Source organism: Solanum verrucosum, unplaced genomic scaffold (genome assembly GCF_900185275.1).
Source record: "Solanum verrucosum unplaced genomic scaffold, falcon-dt-bn FXZP01000214.1, whole genome shotgun sequence".
NCBI lineage: Eukaryota > Viridiplantae > Streptophyta > Magnoliopsida > Solanales > Solanaceae > Solanum > Solanum verrucosum.
Window position 1 is genome coordinate 3,001,169 of NW_026020059.1, and position 25,167 is coordinate 3,026,335.

At 36.4% G+C, this 25,167-nt stretch overlaps 2 protein-coding genes across 2 annotated transcripts in view; one reads left to right on the top strand and one right to left on the bottom strand.

Annotated features, from left to right (window-relative positions):
• LOC125823308 (26S proteasome regulatory subunit RPN13) overlaps positions 1-25,167 on the bottom strand; it is a 406,586-nt gene that overhangs the window by 79,404 nt on the left and 302,015 nt on the right. The window lies entirely within an intron of this gene.
• Positions 12,771-16,354, top strand: LOC125823306 (DNA repair protein RAD51 homolog). The gene is made up of 9 exons (XM_049502699.1): positions 12,771-12,882; positions 14,318-14,462; positions 14,591-14,701; positions 14,786-14,877; positions 14,972-15,066; positions 15,152-15,265; positions 15,695-15,824; positions 15,975-16,096; positions 16,185-16,354. Exons 1-9 carry the CDS (start codon positions 12,784-12,786, stop codon positions 16,306-16,308), a joined length of 1,032 nt encoding a protein of 343 aa, XP_049358656.1. The 5' UTR covers positions 12,771-12,783; the 3' UTR covers positions 16,309-16,354.

Below are 25,167 nucleotides of genomic sequence, written 5' to 3' on the forward strand. Positions count from 1 at the left end.
CATATATTGCTATCAATTTTGATATTCTTCCTGAGCAACTTCTTAAGCCCTCCAGTGTTTCCACACTTATTGGTGAGTCTATTCTAGCTGAGAGGATTTATCGTGATTGTGTCATTTATGTCAATCACAAGGACACCGTGGCTGACTTAGTTGAGCTAGATATAGTGGACTTTGATGTTATTCTGGGTATGGAATGGCTTCATGCTTGTTATGCCTCAGTTGATTGAAGAACTCGAGTAGTTAAGTTCCAGTTTCCTAATGAGCCAGTTATAGAGTAGAGGAGTAGTTCAGCAGTGCCTAAGGGTCATTTTATTTCATACCTTAAGGCAAGAAAGTTAGTTTCCAAGGGTGCATCTACCACTTAGTCCGAGTTAATGACTTATGTGTTGAGACACTATCTATTTAGTCAATTCTTGTTGTGAGTGAGTTTCCAGAGGTCTTTTCAGATGATCATTCTAGAGTCCCTCCTGAGAGAAGAAATAGACTTCAGTATAAATGTTCTTCCTGATACTCGACCTATCTCTATTCTTCCATATAGAATGGCTCCAACTGAGTTGAAAGAGTTAAAAGAGTAGTTGAAAGACCTTTTTGATAAAGATTTCATTTGACCAAGTGTCTCATCTTGGGGCGCTCCGCTATTATTTGTGAGGAAGAAGGATGGTTCATTTAGGATGTGTATTAATTATCGCCAATTGAACAAGGTTACTATAAAGAATAAGTATTCCCTTCCGAGAATTGATGATCTATTTGATCAACTACAGGGTGCCACTTGTTTTTCTAAGATAGACCTCAGATTAAACTATCACCAGGTTAGGGTAAGATAGAGTGATATTCCAAAGACAGTATTCAGGACCCGTTATGGTCATTACCGGTTTCTTGTCATGTCATTTGGTTTACCAATGCTCCTGCAGCGTTCATGGATCTTATGAACAGAGTGTTTAAGCCTCATCTTTATATGTTTGTTATCGTATTCATTCATAAAACTCTAATTTATTCGAGGAATGAGGAAGATCATGTTAGTCATCTCAGAGTAGTTCTCCAAACCCTCAAGAATAAAGATTTGTATGCTAAATTCTCTAAGTGTGAGTTTTGGCCTGAGTCTATGGCATTTTTAGGCCACATTGTTTCTGGTGATGGGATACAAGTTGATACTCAGAAAACTGAGGCAATGCATAACTGGTCTAGACCCACATCTCCGACGGATATTAGGAGTTTATTGGGATTGGTTGGTTACTATAGGAGGTTTGTCGAGGGGTTTTCTTCTATCTCATCCCCTTTGAAAAAATTGACTCAGAAGAAAGCAAAGTTTTAATGGTCTGAAGCTTGTGAGAAGATCTTTCAGGAATTGAAAACTAGGTTGACTACTGCCCAGTGTTAACCTTACTGGAGGGTACACAAGGCTTTGTTGTGCATTGTGATGTGTCTAGAGTTGGGCTGGGTTGTGTATTGATGCAGAATGGCAAGGTTAATTATAACTTATGCCTCCAGACAACTTAAGATTCACGAGAAGAATTACCCAACCCATGATCTAGAGTTAGTTGTTGTAGTGTTCGCTTTGAAGATATGGTTTCACTATCTTTATGATGTGCATGTAGATGTATTCACCGATCATAAGAGTCTTCAGTATGTATTCAGTCAAAAAGAGTTTAATCTCAGACAAAGGACGTGGTTGGAGTTACTCAAGGATTATGACATGAGTATTCTCTATCACCCAAGTAAGGCTAATGTTGTTGATGTTGCCTTGAGCAGGTTATATATGGGTAGTACTGCCTATGTTGAGGAAGAAAAGAAGGAATTAGACAAGGATGTGCACAGACTTGCACGATAGGGAGTCCGGTTAATGGATTCTAATGAAGGCGGAGTAGTGGTGATGAATGGGGTTGAATCATCACTAGTATCCGAAGTTAAAGAAAAACAAGACCAAGACCCTGTTTTGCTTGAATTAAAGGCAAATGTTCATAAGCAGAAAGTGATGGCAGGTAGATTGTGTGTACCCAAGGTGGACGAACTTCCAGAGAGGATCATGGAGGAAGCTCATAGCTCCAAATATTCTATACATCCGGGTTCCACAAAGATGTATCGTGACTTAAGAGAATTCTATTGGTGGAGTAGCATGAAGAAGTGTAGTGCAGAGTTCGTTGTTAAGTGCCCGAATTGTCAACAAGTTAAGGTAGAGCACCAAAGTCCTGGTGGTACGGAACATAATATAGAGATTCCGGAATGGAAATGGGAGATGATCAATATGGATTTTATTACTGGGTTGTCGCGGTCTCGTAGGCATTATGATTCTATTTGGGTGATTGTAGATCGGATAACTAAATCAGCCCACTTTTCACCGGTAAAGAATACCTATGCATCAGAGGTTTATGCCAGATTATATATTCAAGAGGTGGTTAGACTTCATGGAGTTCCGGTGTTCATCATTTCACATAGAGGTGCACAATTCACTGCATAATTTTGGAAGTCTTTCCAGAAAGGTTTGGGTTCGAAGGTAAATTTGAGTACTGCTTTCCATCCTAAGACGGATGGTCAAGCAGAGTGCACGATTCAGACTTTAGAGGATATATTGAGGGCGCATGTGATCGATTTCAAGGGTAATTGGCATGATCACTTACCTCTCATTGAGTGCGCTTATGACAATAGTTATCACTTAAGCATCCAGATGGCTCCTTATGAAGCTTTTTATGGAAGGAGATGTAGATCTCCTATTGGATGGTTTGAGGTTGGTGAAGTGATACGCTCAAATTACACCTCCCTAAAGAAGCATAAGCGATCGTTATCAAGTAAAGAACCCAACTTGTAGGTAGGGGTCGATCCCAAAAGGAAAATGGTTTAGACTTTACTTTAACCAACAATTATATTCAATTAGTCAAATTACTTCCAGAAACAAGTAATAAAAGTGGGGATTTGTAAAACGAATTGTAAGAATTCAGTAAACAAAAGTTAATTATGGTTGTTGTCAAGATGAGAGAATTAACTAGGGTGTTCCCCACAAGCTCATAACGCAGTATCCTAGTAATCACAATCATTTCCTAGTATATCACATGCAAAGTGGTAAGTTATGTATCTCTAAATCATTGGTCCAGCATCTAGAGAATTTCACCCCTCACCTTGGTCCGGCTACGTGTGTATAATTTACTAACCCTTACTTATACCTCATATTAGCCATCATAATCAATGTTTGGCTTAGTTATTACTTCGCACCAATCGACACTAGACTATTAGATAGTATCACACTAAATCTATGTTGATAATTCTTTTCTTGTTAATTACCTCTTTGGTCCGACAAGTAGTAACAAGGCCAGTTCTAATGTTGGCCACCGTTAAAAAGACTTCTAAACGAAATAATTATCAATGCATGCAAAATACTAGTCAAGAATTGTTTATTTACTATTCATACTTTGTTAGTCGCTCATGGTTCCCACAACCCTAGTTGTGGATTTAGTTACCCATATTAGCAAGAACACAATTCATAGTTTTAGACGAAGAAATCATGAACTTACGTAAGGGGAATAATAAACCCAGAAATTCAACTTGAATTTCAAAACCAAAATCTTCAAAACGAACTTAGGAAATCAATAATTGTTAGGTTTGCAAATTAATCTCCCAAGTCACAAAGTAAAACTAGAATAATAATGTCTAACCCCAAAAATGAGGTTTACATGCCCTATTTATAGAAAACAAATCCTAAGTTAAAAGGGAAACAAAGTAAGGAAAGTTTGTTCAGGCGTGCGTCTTCATTCCACGAGACTGACTCACTGACCGTCAATGGATCTATAGTCCGTGAGTCCCTTCCTTCAGCCAGGACTTAGAAAATATTTCATCTTCCAAAAATCAGCTTCTCTGAAGCAAACGATGGAACTGCAGTACGGACCGTAGACCGATCTACGATCCGTCAATTCCCCTCCGTAGCTCCACACTTAGAATCTTCAAAAATCAGGTACTGGAACCCTCATAGTATCAATCTACGGATCAACAGTACGGTCTGTAGATCAATCTACGTACCGTCAATGGCCACCGTGGTTTCACACTTGGTCAGATTTCCCTGATTTGCATTCCATGCCTTGCCTGTTGATCTACGGCCATCACATACGGACCGTCAATGGACCTACGGTCCGTAGATCACCTCCGTGAATGCCCTTTTTCTGCATTTCTTTCAACTGTCTCTTTATTTCCGCGCCTGAACATCTTTCTTGCAAAATATGATAAAAACACATAAAAACCAATATACAAAGGCCCTAGACACACACAACTTGTAAGTGAAATGTATTAGAAATATCGTAAACTCACGGTATATCATGAAGCTGGGTTGATTGGACCAGACTTGGTTCATCAAGCTATGAAGAAAGTGAAAATTATTCAAGAAAGGTTTAAAACAGTGCAGAGTCGTCAGAAATCCTATACTGATGTTAGGAGAAGAGACTTAGAGTTTGAGGTGAATGATTAGGTTTTTTTTTAAGGTTTCACCCATGAAGGGTGTAATGAGATTTGGTAAGAAGGGGAAACTTAATCCCCGGTATATTGGTCCTTACAGGATATCCAAGAAAATTGGCAATGTAGCCTACGTGTTGGATCTACCGCAAGTGTTAGCAGCAGTCTATCCGATGTTTCACATTTCAATGTTGAAGAACTGTATGGGCGATCCTTCACTCATTATACCTATTGAAAATATTGGTATTAAGGACAGCCTATCTTATGAGGAGATACCCGTTAAGATACTAGATCATCAAGTTTGCAAATTGAGAACCAAGGAGGTTGCAACAATCAAGGTCTTATGAAGGAACCAAATTGTTGAGGAGGCTACTTGGGAGGCTGAGGAGGATACGAACAAGAGATACCCACATCTTTTTCCTTCTAGAGAAATTCCAGACCAAGGTAATGATTTTTGAAAAACATTATTTTAATTGATATACTATGTTGTGTTGAGTTGCATGTGTTTGAGTTGGGTGTTAGATATTGCCTCCCTTAGTTCTACTTTAGAGTGATCTCATTCGAGGACGAATGTTCCCAAGAGGAATATATTGTAACATCCCGCCTTAGAAAGAACTAATTTTAACAAGAACTAATTTGGAAAGAGTTAATTTGAGAATTTGACAAGTTATGCTTAAGTTGTGAGTTTTTGGTCAACTTTAAACGATCGTAACTTTTAGTACATGATGAGTTAGGTGGTCCATAAAATATCAAATGAAAGGTCTTGGAATCCTCTTTCTAAAGCCACCGATTTTGCTTAGTTTTGAGTTTGGATGAGAGAGATATGCCCGTTTGAAGTCAGTCTGTCCAGTTAAGGAAATTTACCCGAATTAATGACGTATTTTGGTCTTTTCCTTACCCCATAAGTTTTGAGCGATTTTGGTATTATTTTAGGGGTCTAAACTGATTGGAATCAGTTTTGGCCAATTCTAAATTACGCTTAGGGTTTTAGAGAGAAGTTCAAGAAGAGAAAAGAGGAGAAAAGGAAGAACAATCAAGAATTCTTGCGAATCGAGGATTTGTTTCGCCAAATCGAGATATGTAAGCTTCCATGGTGTTGTTTTTTTTCCCTCACTCCAATCATGTAATCTTTTACCCATGATTTCATTCTTGATATTGAAGTTGAGTTCTTGACTTTAATTGGTAATGGAGTGTTGTTTTGAGTTATTGAGGAAAGAGTTTGCAAATAAGTTGAGTAAATTGATAGTTCTATATGTGAGTTTCGCTGAAAGTGTTTTGGGCTACGAGAATTTAGATTTGCAGTGGGTATGAGTTGAATCGAGTTTGGGAGAAGAAGAAAAGATTGGGCAAATAATTGTGTCCAGGTTCGCGTCGCGGAGGCGCCTCAGATTTTCAGTACCCAGTCGAGCACTCCCTCTCCGTGTTGCAGAGAGAATACAGAGTCCTCTGTCTCAAAAATAAATTCGAGACCAAATATTTAATCATTCACTGTGTCATGCCTATGCTCTCCAAATTCGTGTCTTCACTCGTTTCTTATTATCAACTATCTAAACTCCATTAATCATTTAGAAATTCTATACATCCAAAACATAATTCTTGAATTCACTTTTCAAATTCAAGATAAAGTTAAGAGTAAAGTTCGAGAGAGTTCTTTCGAGTCATTTTGAGAAGTCTTTTACAATCTTTTAAAACTTGTTTTAAGACTTGAGTATGAGGATGGGGAGAGTTGAGTTTCATTTTTCAAAATGAATATATGGGAACTAAGTATTCCTAAGAATAAATGTTTTTACATTTAAAATTAAGAGGAAACTTTGATTTCCAAATGAGTTTTGAGCACTATTTATTTTAAGAGAAACTTTTTGAGTAATAATCTCAAAGTTGGAGGATGAGGAAATATTTTTAAACATATGAGCTGAGTATATTTTTGGGAGTAGTATTGAGCACCAGTATAGGGACGAGTTTAAACAAACTCAAGTCATCATAAACTATGTATGCCAACGTGGGTAGAAAGGGTCATACTTTTTAGATGATTCATTATTGCTTTTTAAGCATAGATTAGTGGATCCACTTAGTTGAGGATATCTTATACTCCGGCAAGGTATAGGACAGTTCTGGCAGCATGGGCGAGACATTCTATCATCACATAGATCATAGTGATGGTTGTCGATTGAAAAATCTCCCAGATTGAGTTATTTTGTATCTTTACATACAAATTGAGTTATTATTGTATTTTTAAATACTTTGAGTTATCATCTATTGTTTTAAAAGCTTTTTTTATAATGCATCTTTATTGTTGCTTTATATTGAACTGAGTTGAGCATCCCTGAGTTTGAGTATTTTTTAGTATCCTTGAGTTGAGTGAGTTTGAGACAAGGTAAGTATGTTTCCTTCGATTTCAATTCAAGCTTATGTTTTGCATTAGATTTCCCATTGCATGCTCGTACATTCAATGTACTTATGTCATTTGTCCTATTTCATTTCATGATGCAGATACATGAGATCAGGGTAATCAGCAGGCGCTTCGTTGATACCAATTGCAGTTCCAGAGTTGTTTGGTGAGCCTCCTTTTGGAGGATCCCTTATTTATTTTCTATTATTTCAGTTTTGTTAGGATGATCGGGGGTCTTGTCCTGACATCCCTCATAGTATTTGAGGCTTCATAGATAGACAGTAATAGTTCATGAGTCTTTTTCATTTCCATTGTTGATGTTTGAGACTCGAGTGGCCTTCTTTGGGCCAGTTGAATGTTCTTATACATTTATGAGTTTATTATTTTGAGACATCGAGTTTCAAGTTTTACTTTTAAAGTTCTTTTATTGTTGATTAAGTCGTCCGTTGAGTATTGAACCAGGCCAAGGGTTCACTTGGGGCCAACAATGGTTCTCGAGTGCAGACCACGTCCAGGGTGTAGACTCGGGAGGTGACAATTACTTTAATTTTAACTACCCTAAGTAAAATTAGATAGTCATACTTTCTCTTAAGTAAATCACTTTATTCGTGTAATAATAACTCTAGTATTGCTTAATTGAATACATAATAACTATCTTGAGGGTTATTCATGTATTAGGTGTTTGTGTCTATCGAGATGTGTATACTCTCAACAAATTTAATTTATTACTTCCAAACCGATAAAACCAAAAAATCCGAAACAAACCGATAATAACACTGACGGATATTTTTTTCATTTGGTTTGGTTTAGTTTTCGAAATTTAAAACTGACTAAATTGGTTTGATTTTGATTTTAATCAATAACCGATCCAAACCGAACCATGAACACCCCTATTGAAAAGACAAAATAATATCATTAGTTGAAACATCATTAAACACATCTTTTTCCATAAAAGGAACCATGCAACTACTCAAGAAGTCACAGTTCATTCACTCCCCAACTCATTCTTAATGTCGAAAAAGCTCCTTCAACAGATGCAATGGCAACTCACAGAAGCAAAGAAAATTTCACTAAACGAAATACTTTCTTTTTTATCTATTTTTTTACTAACCCTCCTAGGAGATCCCACATTTTTACTCCCTTGGTAAGTCGACAATATTTGGATTGGATTGGTTCAGATTTTTCAAATGGGACAAGGCACAAGTACCCCCTGAGTTATGATGAAAATCTCAACGACATACCTTAACTTAACTACGATCCTATTACCCTTGGAACTGATTATTTCGTATTTTTGTGCACATTTTGTGCTAACATGGCACCTTCAACCAACCAAGTTGGTTGTGTTTGTACACACGCACCTTTCACGTGTGTAATTTTTTTTAAAAAATATATTTTTAAATTAAGTTAATACACATATATTTTTTGTCTTGTATCTTAACTTCTTTTTTTCTTTTACCTACCTTTGTTGTTTTTTCTCTTTTACTTTTTATGGATTTTATTTACTCTTTTCTTTTTTTTTTGTCTTTCTTTTTTATTTAATTTCAAATGTCTTGTATTTAAAATAAGTTAATTTCGAATGGATATCAAAATAAGTGAAGAAAATCAAATAAAACATAAAAAATTAAAACATTAAAAACAATGGACACTTTTAGTTATTTTTTAAAAAAAATACACATTTTTAAAAAAATAATTAAAAATGAAAAGATAAGAAATTAAAAGGAAAAAAATAAAATTTTAAAGTGAGGAAGAAATTATAATAAATATTTTACAAAGAAAGAAATGAAAATAATTATATATATATATATATATATAAATAATTATGTGTACTAACTAATTGAAAAAGAACAGGTATCCAATTTGTTCACTCATCACTTGCCTTCAAGAGAGTGTGCACACACTCTATGTCACGTTAGCTTTTAGGTATATTTATGAAATCGTATAAAGTAAACATTGCAAATTAATAAGTCATAATGAGAATGATCATAATTTAAAAGTACTAAATTGTGCTAAAATAAGTCTAATAAGTATTAATTACATGATTAAACATTAAAGAAAAAATAAAATTAGGTTACGTATTTTAAATTTCTAAACCAATGTAAAACTAAAGAACAAATATACAACACTATTTTCATTCTTAGTGTTGAATTAATTTTTTTTTGTTAGCACTAGTATTTTTTATTTTGAATTGAGCTTTATTAGAGTAACTAATATGTATAGACTATAACCTTTATTGGACCATTCAAAATTCTAATTCTCAAAAAGCTTGAAAATATATGTTAAAAGATAAAAATTATGAAAAAGTATAAGTAATATTTAGAAATGACATCAAAGTAAATGCTTTTATGTATAAAATAAATTTTAAAATTATATATATAATGTCGGTTGGTTTGGTTTTGGGTTGACTTTTTTGAGTTAAAACCAAATCAACCCAAGTATAGTCAGGTTTTTTTTTTTACAATACCAAACCAAATCAAACCGAACTATTAGTCAGGTTTTTTTTTCGATTTTCTATTCGATTTTGTACACCCCTAGTGATTACCATTACAACAACTCCATCTAGTCCACCAAACGAAATACAATAGGTTAATACTGATGTTTTCTTTTTCTGGACCAATCTTTTTGAAAGATCACAAAGCCCATTTAAATTCAGAACCTTTGATAACGTTTTTTCATCAAAGGGAAAAGGTTTTAAGTTATTCTAATGTTTTTTTAAAGTAGTACTTGCACATGTACAACACCAGGCAACTGGGGATAGTATTTGCGGCCCAAGTTGGACAGTCCAATACCACTGGGCTATCTATCATCATTGTTGATTTTGGTGGTTCAAAATATATGTACAGAAGTATAGAAAATCTACCATATATGTATAGTGTAATTTTTTGTTGAGTGGATTCACACCCACGTAGGCTTGCCCATGATCATATCATCATACACGGAAAAGGACCAAAGTTATCCTTCAACTATTCGAAAGAGACTAAATATACCCTTCAATTATTTTTGGGCTCAAAACTACCCCTTCCGTCTAACTATTGGATCACTTATACCCTTCCTTTTAACGAAATAATGTGGCAGCCAATGTGTAACTTATAACGACACTTAGACGTCCACCTAAGCATACTCACCCACCCATTAGAAATCCAACCTTCTCTAATAACCCTAATTTCATTTGAAAGTTAATTTATTGTTTATATATATATATATATATATATATATATATATATATATATATATATATATATATTGAAATGGTTAATGGACAATGTAGAATTTCTTTATACTTTTATCAGTCCAAGCTGTCAAATTTATCACATTGAGATCACGGTGACATCTTCATACATATCGTGTTTCAAGTGAATTGATAGAACATTCTGACATTGCTTCGAAATTCTAGAGATGAAGAAAGCTTCTTGAGGAAATGGAGTAAGGATGGAATCGGGATTATTAGGAAAGGTTGGATCTTTTAATGGGGTGGGTGGGTGTGCTTAGGTGAACGTCTATTTGGAGTAATAATTTACATATTGGCTACCACATACTATTCTGTTTAAAAGGAAGGGTAGAAGTGATCCAACAGTTAAACGGGAGGGGTAGTTTTGAGCCCAAAAATAGTTGAAGGATATATTTGATCTATTTCGAATAGTTGAAGGGTAATTTTGACCATTTTCCGTACTTATTTTATAGGAAAAATTACCTAAATGCATAATTTATCATATTCTCTAAAATTTCCTACTATTTGAATAAATTACAAAATATCACTACTCTCTCCTATACTCAAATACATCACTTTACGCAATGCATCAGTCGGATACATCACTATACGCGATGTATTAGGATGTAATAATCACTTTACGGGATGTGTCGATAAAGTACATCACTATAAGTGATGTATCGGTCGGATACATCACTATACACAATTTATCCGGATGTAATACATCACTTTACGCAATTTATCGATCGGGCACATCACTATATGCGATGTATCGAGACGTTGAGCGATGTATCTGAAATCTGTATACGATGTATGAGGACGTTTTTGGGATGTGTTCAGATTTTACCAAATTTAAGAGATTTTTGTAATTTGAAAAAGGATTGAGATCTAATATAATTAACTCTTAACACTATGTGATTTGTGTAAAATTCCCTAATTTAAAAACATTTGAAGTATAAAGGGACCAAAATATATTTATTCTAGATATAAAGAAGAAGAAATGCTAGCCTTTAAAGATTTTTTAATAAAAGACAAAAAAACAACACTTTGAGGGATATCCCGTGTAATTTCCTATCTTTTCATCACGAGTATATGTACAATAAGTTAGTTGTATATCATCAGAGTTTTTGGCCAAAAATATCCTTAAACTATACATTCAATTTAAACTATATCCTTAAATTATTTTTCTTCACAGAAAACATCCTTCAATTATTTAAAATTTGACAACTTTCATCCTTTTGTTAAAATTTGTCAAAAAAACAACAAATTATTCACAAAAACATGTACGGTTCACACTACTCTCAATAAAACTCCCTAAATTGCCCCAATAAACCAATTATGTTCATTCTACATACATCTAAAATAATATTATAATTTTTTTAACAACAACGTTTTGCATTATCTTCCTTTTAATTAGCAATTTTATTTTTATTTACTTTTCATTTGATTTGATATCAAAGAATTATCAATGAAAATATTTTCTTTTCATTGAATCTGCAAAAAGTGGTGTCGATCAGAGACTTTTACTTCTAATAATGACAAAACGAAACTTGAGTACTAGAGATCAAAATTAGTTGAATCTTGATCACCTCAATTATTAATTTTCCCCAAAAAATTATTGATTTAACAAATATTTTGGCTTTGCAAGGTGAAGATGGTGTGAAATTAAGCTCCAACTCCATTCAATTGGTAAAAGAGAAGAGTAGATCATGTCTCCTTGTAGACTTACACCGTCCTAACATTGTTTTTTTAACGGTAAACATGAGTCTCAATTTTTTTAAATTTTTTTTGGATGCTTTTCCAACCTGTAATAATATTATATATATTATTTTTTTATGAGAATAGAATAAATTGCATATGTCTAATGTGGAATTCACTAATTTTTTGACAAATTTTAATAAAGGGATGGAAGTTGTTAAGTTTTAAATACTTGAAGAATGTTTTTTTTTTGTTAAGAATGATAATTTACGGATGTAGTTTAAGTTGGGGTATAGTTTAAGGACCCGTTTGGCCATAGATTTTCCAAGTAAATTTTGGGGGGAAAATTGGCAAATAGTATTTGTCCATATAATTTGTCATTATTTGACAAATATTGGCAAATAACCCAAATTCTCAAATACTAGAAAAAAATAGTATTTGGGCTAAATCTCATTATTTGAAAACTTTTAATAATTCAAATTCTACATCAATCTTCTATCTTTTATAAAAGCACCCTCTATAGTAGTTATTTGCGTTGTTTTACATAATTTTTTACGTGAACATCAAAGTATTGATGGAATATTCAGTGAACATGAAAGTGATGATATGGTTGTTGATGAACAATCGGCTCAGGATAACAAAATCATGTGCTATGTAATACAAACATATGGTTAGTTTCTAAAACTTATGGGTATAAATCATATTTCTTAATAAAGTGAAATATGTTTTTCAAATACTATGGCCAAACACATGGTGAAATTTCACCCAAATAATATTTGCCAAAATATTTGAAAAATTTATGGTCAAAGCTAAAACTCTACATCATCACTATATTATTACTACATTTATTTATTTTTGTGTTTAAAATATCTGCAGAAAAATAATGATATTATTATTTATTTATTTATTTATTAGTTCCATTGAAACAGCTTGTCAAGCACGATTTTGTTTGCAGTATATTTGGCGGCTCCTCACGCCTTTGAAATATTTCCTTTTCCCTCCATTCTTCCATCTCTTTCAACACCATCTGTTACTCTCAGTAGCATCGAGAAAATTAGCAATGGAGCAGCAGCAGCACAGGAATCAGAAGTCGATGCAAGACCAAAATGATGAAATCGAGGATGTTCAACACGGCCCTTCCCCTGTTGAGCAACTTCAGGTTTCCCCCTTTTTCTTCTTGAATTGAGGGGTTATACATATAAAGTTGTTTTGCTCTTTGTTTTACATCATTCTTATGATAAACTGATGCTTTTTACCTTCACCCATTTTCCTGTTCCCCTTAACCAAGATCTTGATTTTGTGTTGTTCCCTAACCCAGATTTTTTTCCTTTCTAACTTTAATTCAACCCTTCTTATGTATAAAGTATCTTGAATCTTGGATTGGGGGTAGTTGTTCTTGTGATAATTTGTGATTGTTTATGATTTCAGATTCAATGTGTAGCTGGGGTCTGATCTTGAATCTTGAATTGTGCTGCTTAGGTTAAATCTTGAATCTTGAATTGTGGTTCTGGATTGAATCTTGAATTGTACAAAACTGAATTTTGTGAAACAGCTTTTTTTCCTCACCTTCAGGTTGAATCTTATATGCCCCGCTTCTGGGAAATGTTTTTTGTTTTTGGGGTTTTCTATAATGTCCCCTATTTTGGCTTCTTGGATTGGGTTTGCTTTACATGGTGCTCTTGTGGGTTATTTTACAGTTGTCTCTTCCTGTCCTTCACTGCCTGAGTTTTGAAGCTAAATCTAGTATCACTTTATAGTAGAATGCTTTGTGAAATGGGTTCTCTAAGCTGTATCACTGATCTTGAAAACCTGGATGATTGCTTTTTTGTGATGTTTTGATGGAGTCATGGAGCCCTGCGCCAAGCCTAAGTCTAGTATTCAAGTGGAGAAGGGTAGAGGAGTGACCCATCATTCCTGAGTTTCGAATGCTATTGTTGGCAATAAGGGTTGGCTGGCTTCATATGAATTTCTAGGTTGTCAAATTAAGAAAAAACAATGCCGTTCTAATCTCTTTGCTGTCAGTAACAACAACCAGTTTTCATCAGAAGATTTGTAGGATACAATCAGAGGGTACAGAATTGAGGGCACCATGAAAAAACTGCTTGCAGAGAGGCACTTGACACAAAATGACACATTATGAGGCATGATATGGGGGTTGATGGTCACATATTTTAGTGTGCACCTGGGTGATGCGGTTGAATTTTCAGCTATGCTCCTTACAAGATTTTTTCAATTTAGATCTTTTTCTGAAGAATTTTCAGTCTTGACTCTTGAGTGATTAACATTTTCAGTAACTCAGATGCGTACTTATCATAAGTTTCTCATATTGCAGGTTTTAAAAATATTTACATGAAGTGAAACCTAAACTCTTGAGGATTTTTAAATCTTTCTGGTAGTACATAAAAGCAGGACTAGGCATTTCCTAGATTTTTTTCTCGGAATTGTTAATATTTAAGAGGCACTATCTTTGAGTATCTTTTTCCAGTCTAGCTTGTAATATAGTTGTTTCTGTTGAAGACACTCTGTAAGTTCTTCCAACTTTAAAAGGAAATGGTCCATTAGTTACTGAGGCATATAGCTTTTTTGTCCTCAAGGCATCAGGGATTGCAGCTCTAGATGTAAAAAAACTCAAGGATGCTGGTCTATGCACAGTTGAATCTGTTGTTTATGCTCCAAGAAAGGAACTTCTGCATATTAAAGGAATTAGTGAAGCTAAAGTTGACAAGATCATTGAGGCAGGCATGTCTCTCTTCTTTTAATTGTCATTGCCATTGCTTATGTGTTTTTCCTTACCTTCTTTTTCACCCATTTCTGCAATTTTTTATCAGCAATCAGTACTAAACCTTTTTAATGCTGCATATGAACAGCTTCAAAATTAGTGCCTTTGGGATTCACTAGTGCCAGCCAACTCCATGCACAGAGGCTTGAAATCATACAGATAACTTCTGGATCAAAAGAACTTGACAAGATATTAGAAGGTAGATATCCATCTATTTTGTGAACTTCTAGAACTGGAATTTGATCTGGCATCACAACCTCATGCTTTTTTTGTCACTTGTCAGGAGGAATCGAAACTGGATCTATTACTGAAATTTACGGAGAGTTCCGATGTGGAAAGACTCAGCTGTGTCACACACTATGTGTCACTTGTCAAGTACGATAACCTAGACAATATTTTTTTATTTTAAAATCCCATAAATAAAGTGCACAAGATTCATTTAAATATCATTCTTTATCTGTTATCTCAGCTTCCATTAGATCAGGGAGGTGGTGAAGGGAAAGCAATGTACATTGATGCTGAGGGTACTTTCAGACCACAAAGACTTTTACAAATCGCAGACAGGTCTTCTACTTGTAATCTCAACTCACATGTTTTTCTGGTATTATGAAGTTCAAACTGTTGTCATCAGTGGGGTTAAATGCTGCAGGTATGGATTGAATGGTCCTGATGTTCTGGAGAATGTAGCCTATGCTCGAGCTTATAATACCGATCATCAATCAAGACTTTTGCTGGAGGCAGCTTCAATGATGGTGGAGACCAGGTTAACTTTTCTCCAAATTCCACTGCTCGTTTTTGAAAAAAATTATCTTGCTTCTCAGTGGCTGTGTTACTTTGAGAGAGAAAATGTGCTTAGATTATAGCTTAGAGAATATACCAACTCTTGATCGAGTATGCTGATTGTTGAAGCGTTCTAGTTTGAAGCAGCTCTCGATTTGTTTCATTGTGGATGTCCATCTTACATCTAATGCATGTTTGGATACAACTTGGATGTTTCAACAAATAAATCTTTTTGAAGTGTTCTAGAATTAACTCAAGGTGTGAACTTAACGGACAGAAATAAAAAATTTGCTTCCTGAATATAGTGAAAATCTTGAACTTGTGGCTTCCTTAGTTGTTTGGGTTCATCTCATCAAGCATAAAAAAGATCTCTGTTAGATGCTTAACTTTGAAAACTGTTTTGATCTAGCAGATTCGCTCTTATGATTGTGGACAGTGCTACTGCCCTTTATAGAACTGACTTCTCTGGGAGAGGAGAGTTGTCTGCCAGGCAGATGCATCTTGCGAAGTTTCTGAGAAGCCTTCAGAAGTTAGCAGATGAGGTAGTTTAGCATGTCCATCATTTGTGCCGATTATCCAAAATGGAGTCTCCTCCCTGTTTTTCTCTGTTTTGGTGGTGTTTAATGTTTTAGAATGAGATTAGGGGTTCTTGACTTACCTTTTTTGTCAATCCTTTACTTTTACACTTGCAGTTCGGTGTTGCTGTTGTTATTACGAACCAAGTTGTTGCTCAAGTGGATGGTTCTGCTGTATTTGCTGGGCCTCAAATAAAACCCATTGGTGGCAATATCATGGCACATGCTTCTACAACGAGGTATGCATAATAGTACAACTATAACTTGCAGGCGCGCAGCTTATTTTGATAGCTGAAATTTTACTCTCTTTTTTTCAAATTCTGACAGACTAGCTTTGAGGAAGGGTAGAGCGGAGGAGCGGATTTGTAAAGTAGTCAGTTCACCATGCCTAGCTGAAGCTGAAGCAAGGTTTCAAATTTCTGTTGAAGGGGTCACTGATGTAAAGGACTAAATGTGTGATCAGCACATTGTCTACTACTAGTACTATTTTTGTTTTCTACTTGGAATATGTTTTGTCATCATTTTGAAGGTCTAAGTATGTTGTATGAAAACACTCTGCAGTTTTTGTAGAACAATACTCCTTCCCTCTACTAAATGTAAATGCTCCTTTTCTTTTTGCGTCTTTTTGGCATCTCATTCTGTATGTTATTAGATTTATGTAGCACAAGGGAAACTAAAGAACCTAAAGTAAAAGGAAGAAGGGTGCATGCTATTGTCCAAGATTGTATCTACTTTTTCCTGTTTTATATTTTAAAATTGTGTAAAAGTTTGCTCAATACTTGTTGGGGATAAAAGGAGGGTGGAATTCACCATGAATAAAAAGGTGTTACTTGATAATTTAAGGATCAAAGCACTGTTTCAGGAGTTTCTCGAGAAAACACTTAGCAAGGAAGAAGAAGAGGGTTTAGAAAGAGAGATAAATCTGTATATTTTATATCATGATTGTACAATGAATTGATCACAAACTATATAGTAATTGAATTGAACTAAATTGAACTCTTAAGCTAATAACAAACTTTCATTGTAGCTAACTAATTGCCTTTAACTGACAAATGGAACTGTAACTACAATTGAATTTGGCTTCTTCTCTTTTAATCATGTATTAGTACTCCCTTCCAATACAAGATCCTTGTCCTCAAATGATCAAATAAAGGGAATCTGGTCTTTAAGGTGGTGGCAAACTCCCAAGTCTCCTATGCCATTTAACCAAGAGTTGTGCCACAACTTTATTACCCTTCTTAACCATTCTCCCAAGTCAACCACAAGGGGATAAGATATCTGAGCTGGGATTTCATGACACTTCTTCAATAGGGAAACATGAACTGTGGGATGGATCTTCATTAAACTAGGCAATAAGAGAGTGTAAGCAACTAGACCTACCCTCTTAAGAGCCTGAAATGGCTTATAGTACTTAGTAACCGACTTATGGAATCAATGACCTGCAACGCTTGCTTGTAAGGATGGACTTTGAAGTACACCCAATCACCAACTTCAAAACGCTTGTCACTCCTATGAGAATTAGCATGTTGCTTCATCCGGTGTTGACCCCTCAATAGGTGATGCTTAAGCAGTTGTAGCTTAAGATCTCTATTTAGATGAGTATTATCAACCTCTGCTGAATTAGATTCACCAGGAAGGTGTAATGAAGGTGACTTCCTATATAAAGCTTCGTAGGGAGTAGTCTGGATAGCTGAGTGATGGGAGGTATTGTGTCAATCTAAAGATGATAATATGTACACAAACTTTGTTTATGTTTTAAAAAGATAGGAAGACTATTTTTATAATGAACTCTCTAACTTGAATGTTAAATTACTATAATACCTCTAATTAAAAATACTCAATTTAGTTTATCTGTTATTTTATATTTATATTTATTTATTTATATTATATTATAAACAAACACTTTTTCACATTGAAGGGTTGTGACTTTTTCGAAAGGTTGTGACTTTTTCAAAGAGTTGTGACTTTTCTAAAGGGTTGTGATTTCTAAAAGGTTGTGATTTTTTTTTATAAGACATAATAAGCATATGTTCATACTACCGTTTGATGATTATAAATATAGGGATTTCCTCTAAATTTTAAACTATAAATTTTCTAAGTTTTCTGTGTTTCTTCTTCTTTCTAGAAAACCTCAAGCGTTATTTGTAGTCATTGAGTGAGTTTGAATTTCAACGGAAAATCAGATACCACACAAGTAAGGCTTGGGGAACAAATTGTACCAATCATAATCTCCAAAGCACACTAGGCTGCAAGCATGTTTAGAAAGATTAGCATTGTGAAGATGATGAGGTGTTATTTAATTTCATGTATTCGAAAGTTGTTAAGTTTGTTTTGTCTCCAATTTTCAGTATGTTTTTCAATAGAATCCTAATATTTTTTTTCCCAAACTTTATTATTTACATAGTTTATGGTTTGGTTATAATATTAGCAAGTTTATTTGCAAAATTCTTTTGTTTAATCACAACTTAAAAATATTTTTTTTTTAAAAAAACATTTTGTTCTTTATTAACTTTCTATCCTTATCTCTTTTTTGAATTATCCGGGGGATCACTCAAACATGTTTTCTGCTTATTCACTATTTCGATTCAATGATATTAGAAGCAAGTACTAAAAGAAACTTTTTTCCTCCCCAAATTCAGATTTCATCTCTGGAAAATAAATGATATTCTCACATTCATAATTTGTAAACAATTTTTTTTTTTTGGTTTCCCACCTGGTGTCCGGAAGCCCACATTGGAGCTCCGACTAAATTTGGATCGCGCTCTGCAGGGCTCATTCGAGGGTGGCGCTCCCAACAGGATTTTCTCCATACACAAGGCTTGAACCTGAAATCTCTAGTTAAGGGTGAAGCTGTAACACCATGTATCCGAAAATAGACCAGATTGCAGATTTCTGGTGTTGTAGGTGGCACTCACGGGCACCATCCACGGACCGTAGGAGGACCCACGGTCCGTCCTGCATGTCCGTGGTTCGTGTCAGCAACCTCCCCCAGAACTCAGCCAGAAATTCGGCCAAGTGTTGACCCACGGTTCATAAGTCAGGTCACGGACTGTGGTTCGTGTCTGTGGATCGACGCCCCTAAAGCTCAGCTTCAGTCCTGATTGACGATTGACCAGCACAGACCGTCATTCGATGCACGGTTCGTAGGTCTGACCGTAGGTTAGAGTCAGCAGCAAGTTCGATGAAAATTATCGAGTGGGTCAACTTTAGAGGATCATAACTTTTAGCACAAAAGGAATTATGTGTCCCATTACCTATGATATGATAGATAATTGAATCCTCTTTCCAACGCCACCGAGTTTTCTAAAATACGACTTCCGAGTAAAACGTTATGCTCGTTTTAGTGAAGCCCTGTTGGGCCAACTCGACCGACGACTCCAATCGACAGACCGTCGATTGACCTACGGCCCGTCAGTCCCATCCGTCGGTCACTCCGACATCAGTTAAGTCAGAGGTCTTTTGGTCTTTTCCTCTTTCGTTTAACCCCTAAGGTACGTCGTTTAGACCATAAATCATGAAGTTTTAGTCAGTTTAAGCCTAGAAACATAACTAGAACTTATCCAAGTCAAATCATTAATCAAAACTTAGAAAATTAGAAGCAAGAGAGGAGAAAAAGGTCAAGAACCTTAGTTCAAGAACGCAACAAGGTTCCATCAGTTCCGGCCCCGAAATCAAAAGATTTCTCCGTGGAATTCGTCACCAGGTATGTGAGATTTCACTAGTGGATTCCTTTCGCCCATTGGGTCCCTAGAATTCAGTCAGTTTCTTGATTCCCTTATTATGAATAGACCTAGAGTTTTTAGAATCATAGCAAATCATCATGAATTAGTTATTAACATGTTCCAAATCAGATTATCATGTTATTACATCGTTTTTCGCATGAATTTCAGAACCCTAGCTATGTATTTCTTTAGTTTTTCAATTACACATGCTAGGTCAGATATCTCAGTTATTCAGTTATCCATGCCTCAGTTATTAATGCATCACTATCAGATTAATTGTTGCATTCTCAGTTTGCATGTTCAGTTTTGAGCTATGCAGTATTTTACAGAAATTTAGTCATAACCAGTTAACCACTTAATTCATTGGGAGTAGCATAATACCAAGTTGGACTAGGGTTTAGCATACCCATATAGTCCCAGAACTACGAGCCAAGTAGGTGTAAGTCCCCTCTGTGGGCAACATCAGTTTAGTGATCACGCCAACATGCCTCTATACCTCTGACAGGGTATATTGGGTCCTTTCGATGGGGCATATACATCGGACTTCACATTTAGCTCATGTGGTTTTATGTCGGTTATTAGTAGCTCTCACAGTTCAGTCAGACTCTATTGCATTGACCATATTTCAGTACAATCAGTATTCAGTCTCAACATGTTATAAATTTGGTCATTGCATCAGTTAGCTCAGTATTCAGTATTCAGTATCTATATCATGTTCAAATTAGTTCATTGCTTTATTGCTTGTTTAGTTATATGTTCTTTAGCTTTACTCTATCTTGCATGCTCAGTACCTTTCAAGTACTGACACATACGTGCGCTACATCTTCTCGTGATGTAGGTTCAGGTTCTCAGCATCTAGATCACGCTTAGATCGATTCACGATCTTCAGTTCAGCAGCATCGGTGGTGAGTCCTTATTCTTTGAGGACTAGTGACATGTTTATCTTTATTGTTTTTAGTCTTTAGTTTCAGTTTTTCTAGACCTAGTTGGGGCATGTCCCAACATTTCTAGTCAGTTTAGAGGCTTATTTCAGACATAGATAAATTCAGCTTAGTATTGAGTTAATATCTTCCTTGTATTAAACTCATCCGTTTTCATATATCTCAGTTATAGTATATGGGTATTCCCCATATTTTTCATTTTATTTATGATTTAGCTTCCGCATCAGTTTATTTTCTTTAGTATGCTCATGATCATGCCAATAGGGTTAGCTTGGGATCACTTGTGGTTCTAGGTCCCATGTCCGCATCTCGGGGGTAGCTCGGGGCGTGACAAACTTGGTATCAGAGCATTAGGTTTATGAGTCTTAGGATGTCTAAAAAGCCGCACTAAGTAGAGTCATTTTCATGGGTGTGAAGTGTACCACATATAATGAGAGGGAGGCTACGAGGTGTTTTAGGAAAATTCCACTCTCTTTGTTATTCTTATCGTGCGTTGGTATGATCTCCTTTCTAATCCGTCGTTATGTGTTTAAGATCATGCCTCCCCGTAGAGCTAACGCTAGGAATGTGAATGCTAACGCAATTCCTCTAGTCCCAGACCATGAGGTTAAGAATGAAGAGTTTCAGAATACGATCCAACTATTGGCTCAGAGTATGACCAACAAGAACAATTAGCAGGTTCCAGTTCCTACTAATAGAAATGATGGATCAGTGGCAGCTAGAGTTTGAGATTTTGTTAGGATGAATCCGCCTGAGTTTTTAGGGTCACAAGTTGGTGAAGACCCACAAAACTTTATTGATGAGGTTAAGAAAATCTTTGGAGTGATGCAAGTGACTGATAATGGTAGGGTTGAGTTGGCATCCTACCAGCTTAAGGATGTGGCTCACATATGGTACACTCAGTGGAAAGATTCAGGGGCTACTTTATCTTTTATGACTCCCTTTATAGCAGTAATCTTAGATGTCAGTCCAGAAACTCTCTCAGAACCCTTCTCAGTCTCTACTCCAGTCGGTGGCTCAATTATAACTAGACGGGTATACAGAAATTGCCCTGTCACAGTCTCTCAGAAAGTCACCTCAACAAATCTTGTAGAGTTAGAAATGGTAGACTTCGATGTCATTCTAGGCATAGATTGGTTACATTCATGTTATGCCTCAGTCGATTGTAGAACTAGGATTGTTCGTTTTCATTTTCTAGACGAACCAATCTTAGAATGGAAGGGTAGTAGCTTAACGCCTATGGGTCGATTCATTTCTTACCTTAAGGCCAGAAAGATGATCTCTAAGGGTTATCTTTATCATCTAGTTCGGGTTAAGGATTCTAGTTCTGAATCCCCAACTCTTGAGTCATTTCCTGTAGTCAGTGAGTGTCCAGATGATCTTCCCGGAGTTTCTCCCGAAACAGAAATTGACTTTGGAATTGATCTCCTTCCAGATACCCAGTCTATCTCTATCTCTCCTTACAGAATGGCTCCAGCTGAGCTTAAGGAATTGAAAGAGTAGTTAAAAGACCTTCTAGATAAGGATTTCATCTGACCTAGTATTTCACCATGGAGTGCACCAGTGTTGTTCATAAAGAAGAAAGATGGTTCTCTCAGAATGTGCATTGACTATAGGCAGTTGAACAAGGTCACAATCAAGAATAAATATCCCATCCCCACGATTAATGACTTGTTTGACCAACTTCAGAGTGCTAGTCATTTCTCAAAGATAGACCTCATATCAGGTTATCATCAGCTTAAAGTCAGAGATAGTGACATTCCGAAGACAGCCTTCAGAACTCGGTATGGTCATTACGAATTTGTAGTTATGTCATTTGAACTAACCAATGCTCCTGCAGCTTTCATGGATTTGATGAACAAAGTGTTCAAGCAGTACTTGGACTTGTTCGTTATCGTCTTTATTGATGATATCCTCATTTACTGTAGGAATGAGGAAGACCATGCAAGTCATTTGAGAGTTGTTCTGCAAACTCTCAAAGATTGCCGGTTATTTGCAAAATTTAACAAGTGCGAGTTTTGGTTACAATCAGTTGCTTTCCTTGGGCATAGTGTGTCTAGTGAAGGAATTCGAGTAGATTCCCAGAAGATAGAAGTAGTGAAACAATGGCCCAGACCTACCTCTGCTACAAATATTAGAAGTTTATTAGGTCTAGCGGGCTATTACAGAAGGTTCGTGGAAGGATTTTCATCCATAGCCTCTCCGTTGACTAAGTTGACTCAGAAAAAAATCAAGTTTCAGTGGTCAGATGTTTATGAGAAAAGCTTCGCAGAACTGAAAACTAGGTTGACTACAACTCCTGTCTTGACTCTACGAGAAGGTTCAGATGGTTATGTGATCTATTGTGATGCATCCAGGGTCGGCCTAGGTTGTTGTTGATGCAGCGAGGTAAGGTTATAGCTTATGCTTCCAGATAGCTGAAGGTGCATGAGAAGAATTATCCGACTCATGACCTCGAGCTTGCAGCAATGGTGTTTGCACTCAAGATTTGGAGAGACTACTTGTATGTTGTTCATGTAGATGTGTTCACAGACCATAAGAGCCTGCAATATGTATTCACCTAGAAAGATTGAATCTTCGCCAAAGAAAGTGGCTTGAGTTTCTCAAATATTATGATATGAACGTGCATTACCATCCGGGTAAGGCGAATGTAGTAGCAGATGCTCTTAGCAGATTATCCATGGGTAGTGTAGCACATGTTGAGGAAGAAAGAAAAGAGCTAGCAAATGATGTTCACAGACTTGCTCGCCTAGGAGTTCGTCTTATGAGTATATCAGATGGTGGTGTAATGGTTCAAAATGGGGCAGAATCTTCTTTGGTAGTAGAGGTTAAGGAAAAGCAAGACAGTGATCCAATCTTGCTTGAGCTTAAGGGTGCAGTCCACAATCAGAGAGTGGAGGTTTTCTCCCAAGGGGGAGATGGTGTACTTCACTACCAGGGTCAGTTATAAGTTCCTAATGTGGGCGATTTGAGACAACATATCCTTGCATAGGCCCATAACTCCAGATATTCTATCCATCCAGGTGCCACTAAGATGTACCGCGATCTGCGGGAAGTCTATTGGTTAAATGGTATGAAAAGAGATATAGCAGACTTTGTGGCTAAGTGCCCAAATTGCCAGCAAGTTAAGGTAGAACATCAGAAACCAGGAGGTATGACTCAAGAGATTGACATTCCTGCTTGGAAGTGGGAAGTGATCAACATGGACTTCATCACAGGTTTACCTCGTACTCGCAGACAGCATGACTCCATTTGGGTGATTGTTGATAGGGTTACTAAGTCTTCTCGCTTTTTGGCGGTCAAGACTATAGATTCGGCGGAGGATTACGCCAAGCTTTACATTAATGAGATTGTGAGGTTGCATGGGGTTCCTTTGTCTATCATCTCAGATAGAGGTCCTTAGTTTACCTCTCATTTCTGGAAGTCATTTCAGAAGGATCTTGGTACTTAGGTTAACCTTAGCACATCATTTCATCCACAGACGGATGGTCAGGTAGAGCGTACCATTCATACTTTAGAGGACATGTTGAGAGCTTGTGTGATCGACTTCAAGGGTAGTTGGGATGATCACCTTCCTCTTATTGAGTTTGCCTACAACAATAGTTACCATTCCTACATTCAGATGACCCCTTATGAGGGATTGTATGGGCGTAGATGTAGATCTCCAATTGGTTGGTTTGAAATAGGTGAAGCAGCTTTGATAGGACCAGATTCAGTCTTTGATGCTATGGAGAAAGTGCAACTCATTAGAGATAGACTTAAGACTGCCCAGAGTCGCCAGAAATGTTATGCAGATCTGAGAAGAAGGGAACTAGAATTCCAAGTTGATGATTGGGTTTTCCTGAAAGTGTCACCTATGAAAGGGGTGATGAGATTTGGCAAGAAAGAAAAGCTCAGTCCCAGATATGTAGGCCCTTACCGGATCTTGAAAAGAATTGGTAGAGCGGCTTATGAGTTAGAGTTGCCAACAGATTTGGCAGCAGTGCATCTAGTCTTTCACATTTCACTTTTGAAGAAGTGTGTGGGTGATCCAGCATCCGTAGTGCCATTAGAGACTGTGGCTGTAAAAGATAGCCTTTCTTATGAGGAAGTACCAGTTGAGATTCTTGATCGTCAAGTTAGAAGGTTGAGAAACAAATAAGTCGCTTCAGTCAAGGTTTTGTGGAGGAATCAGTCCGTAGAGGGAGCTACTTGGTAAGCAGAAGCAGCCATGAAGTCCAAGTATCCTCACCTCTTTCCTTTCGATTCCACTCCAGCTTGAGGTAATAGTTTCTCTTCAGTTTTTCAGTCATTCATGCGTAAATTCAGTCTTAGAATCATGTTCCTTCAGTTTGTACTTGCATTTTCAGCGTATTTGCATGTTCTTGGAACTTAGTTCAGTCAGAAATTCAGTTCTCAGTGTTTAGAGTGGTAGGGATTACAACCCTTTCCCTCTATTTCAACTAATTTAGTCTTCATTCGAGGACGAATGGTCCCAAGGGGGAGATAATGTAACACCCTGTATCCGAAAATAGACCAGATTGCAGATTTCTGGTGTTGCAGGTGGCACTCACGGGCACCATCCACGGACCGTAGGAGGACCCACGGTCCATCCTGCAGGTCCGTGGTTCGTGTCAGCAACCTTCCCCAGAACTCAGCCAGAAATTC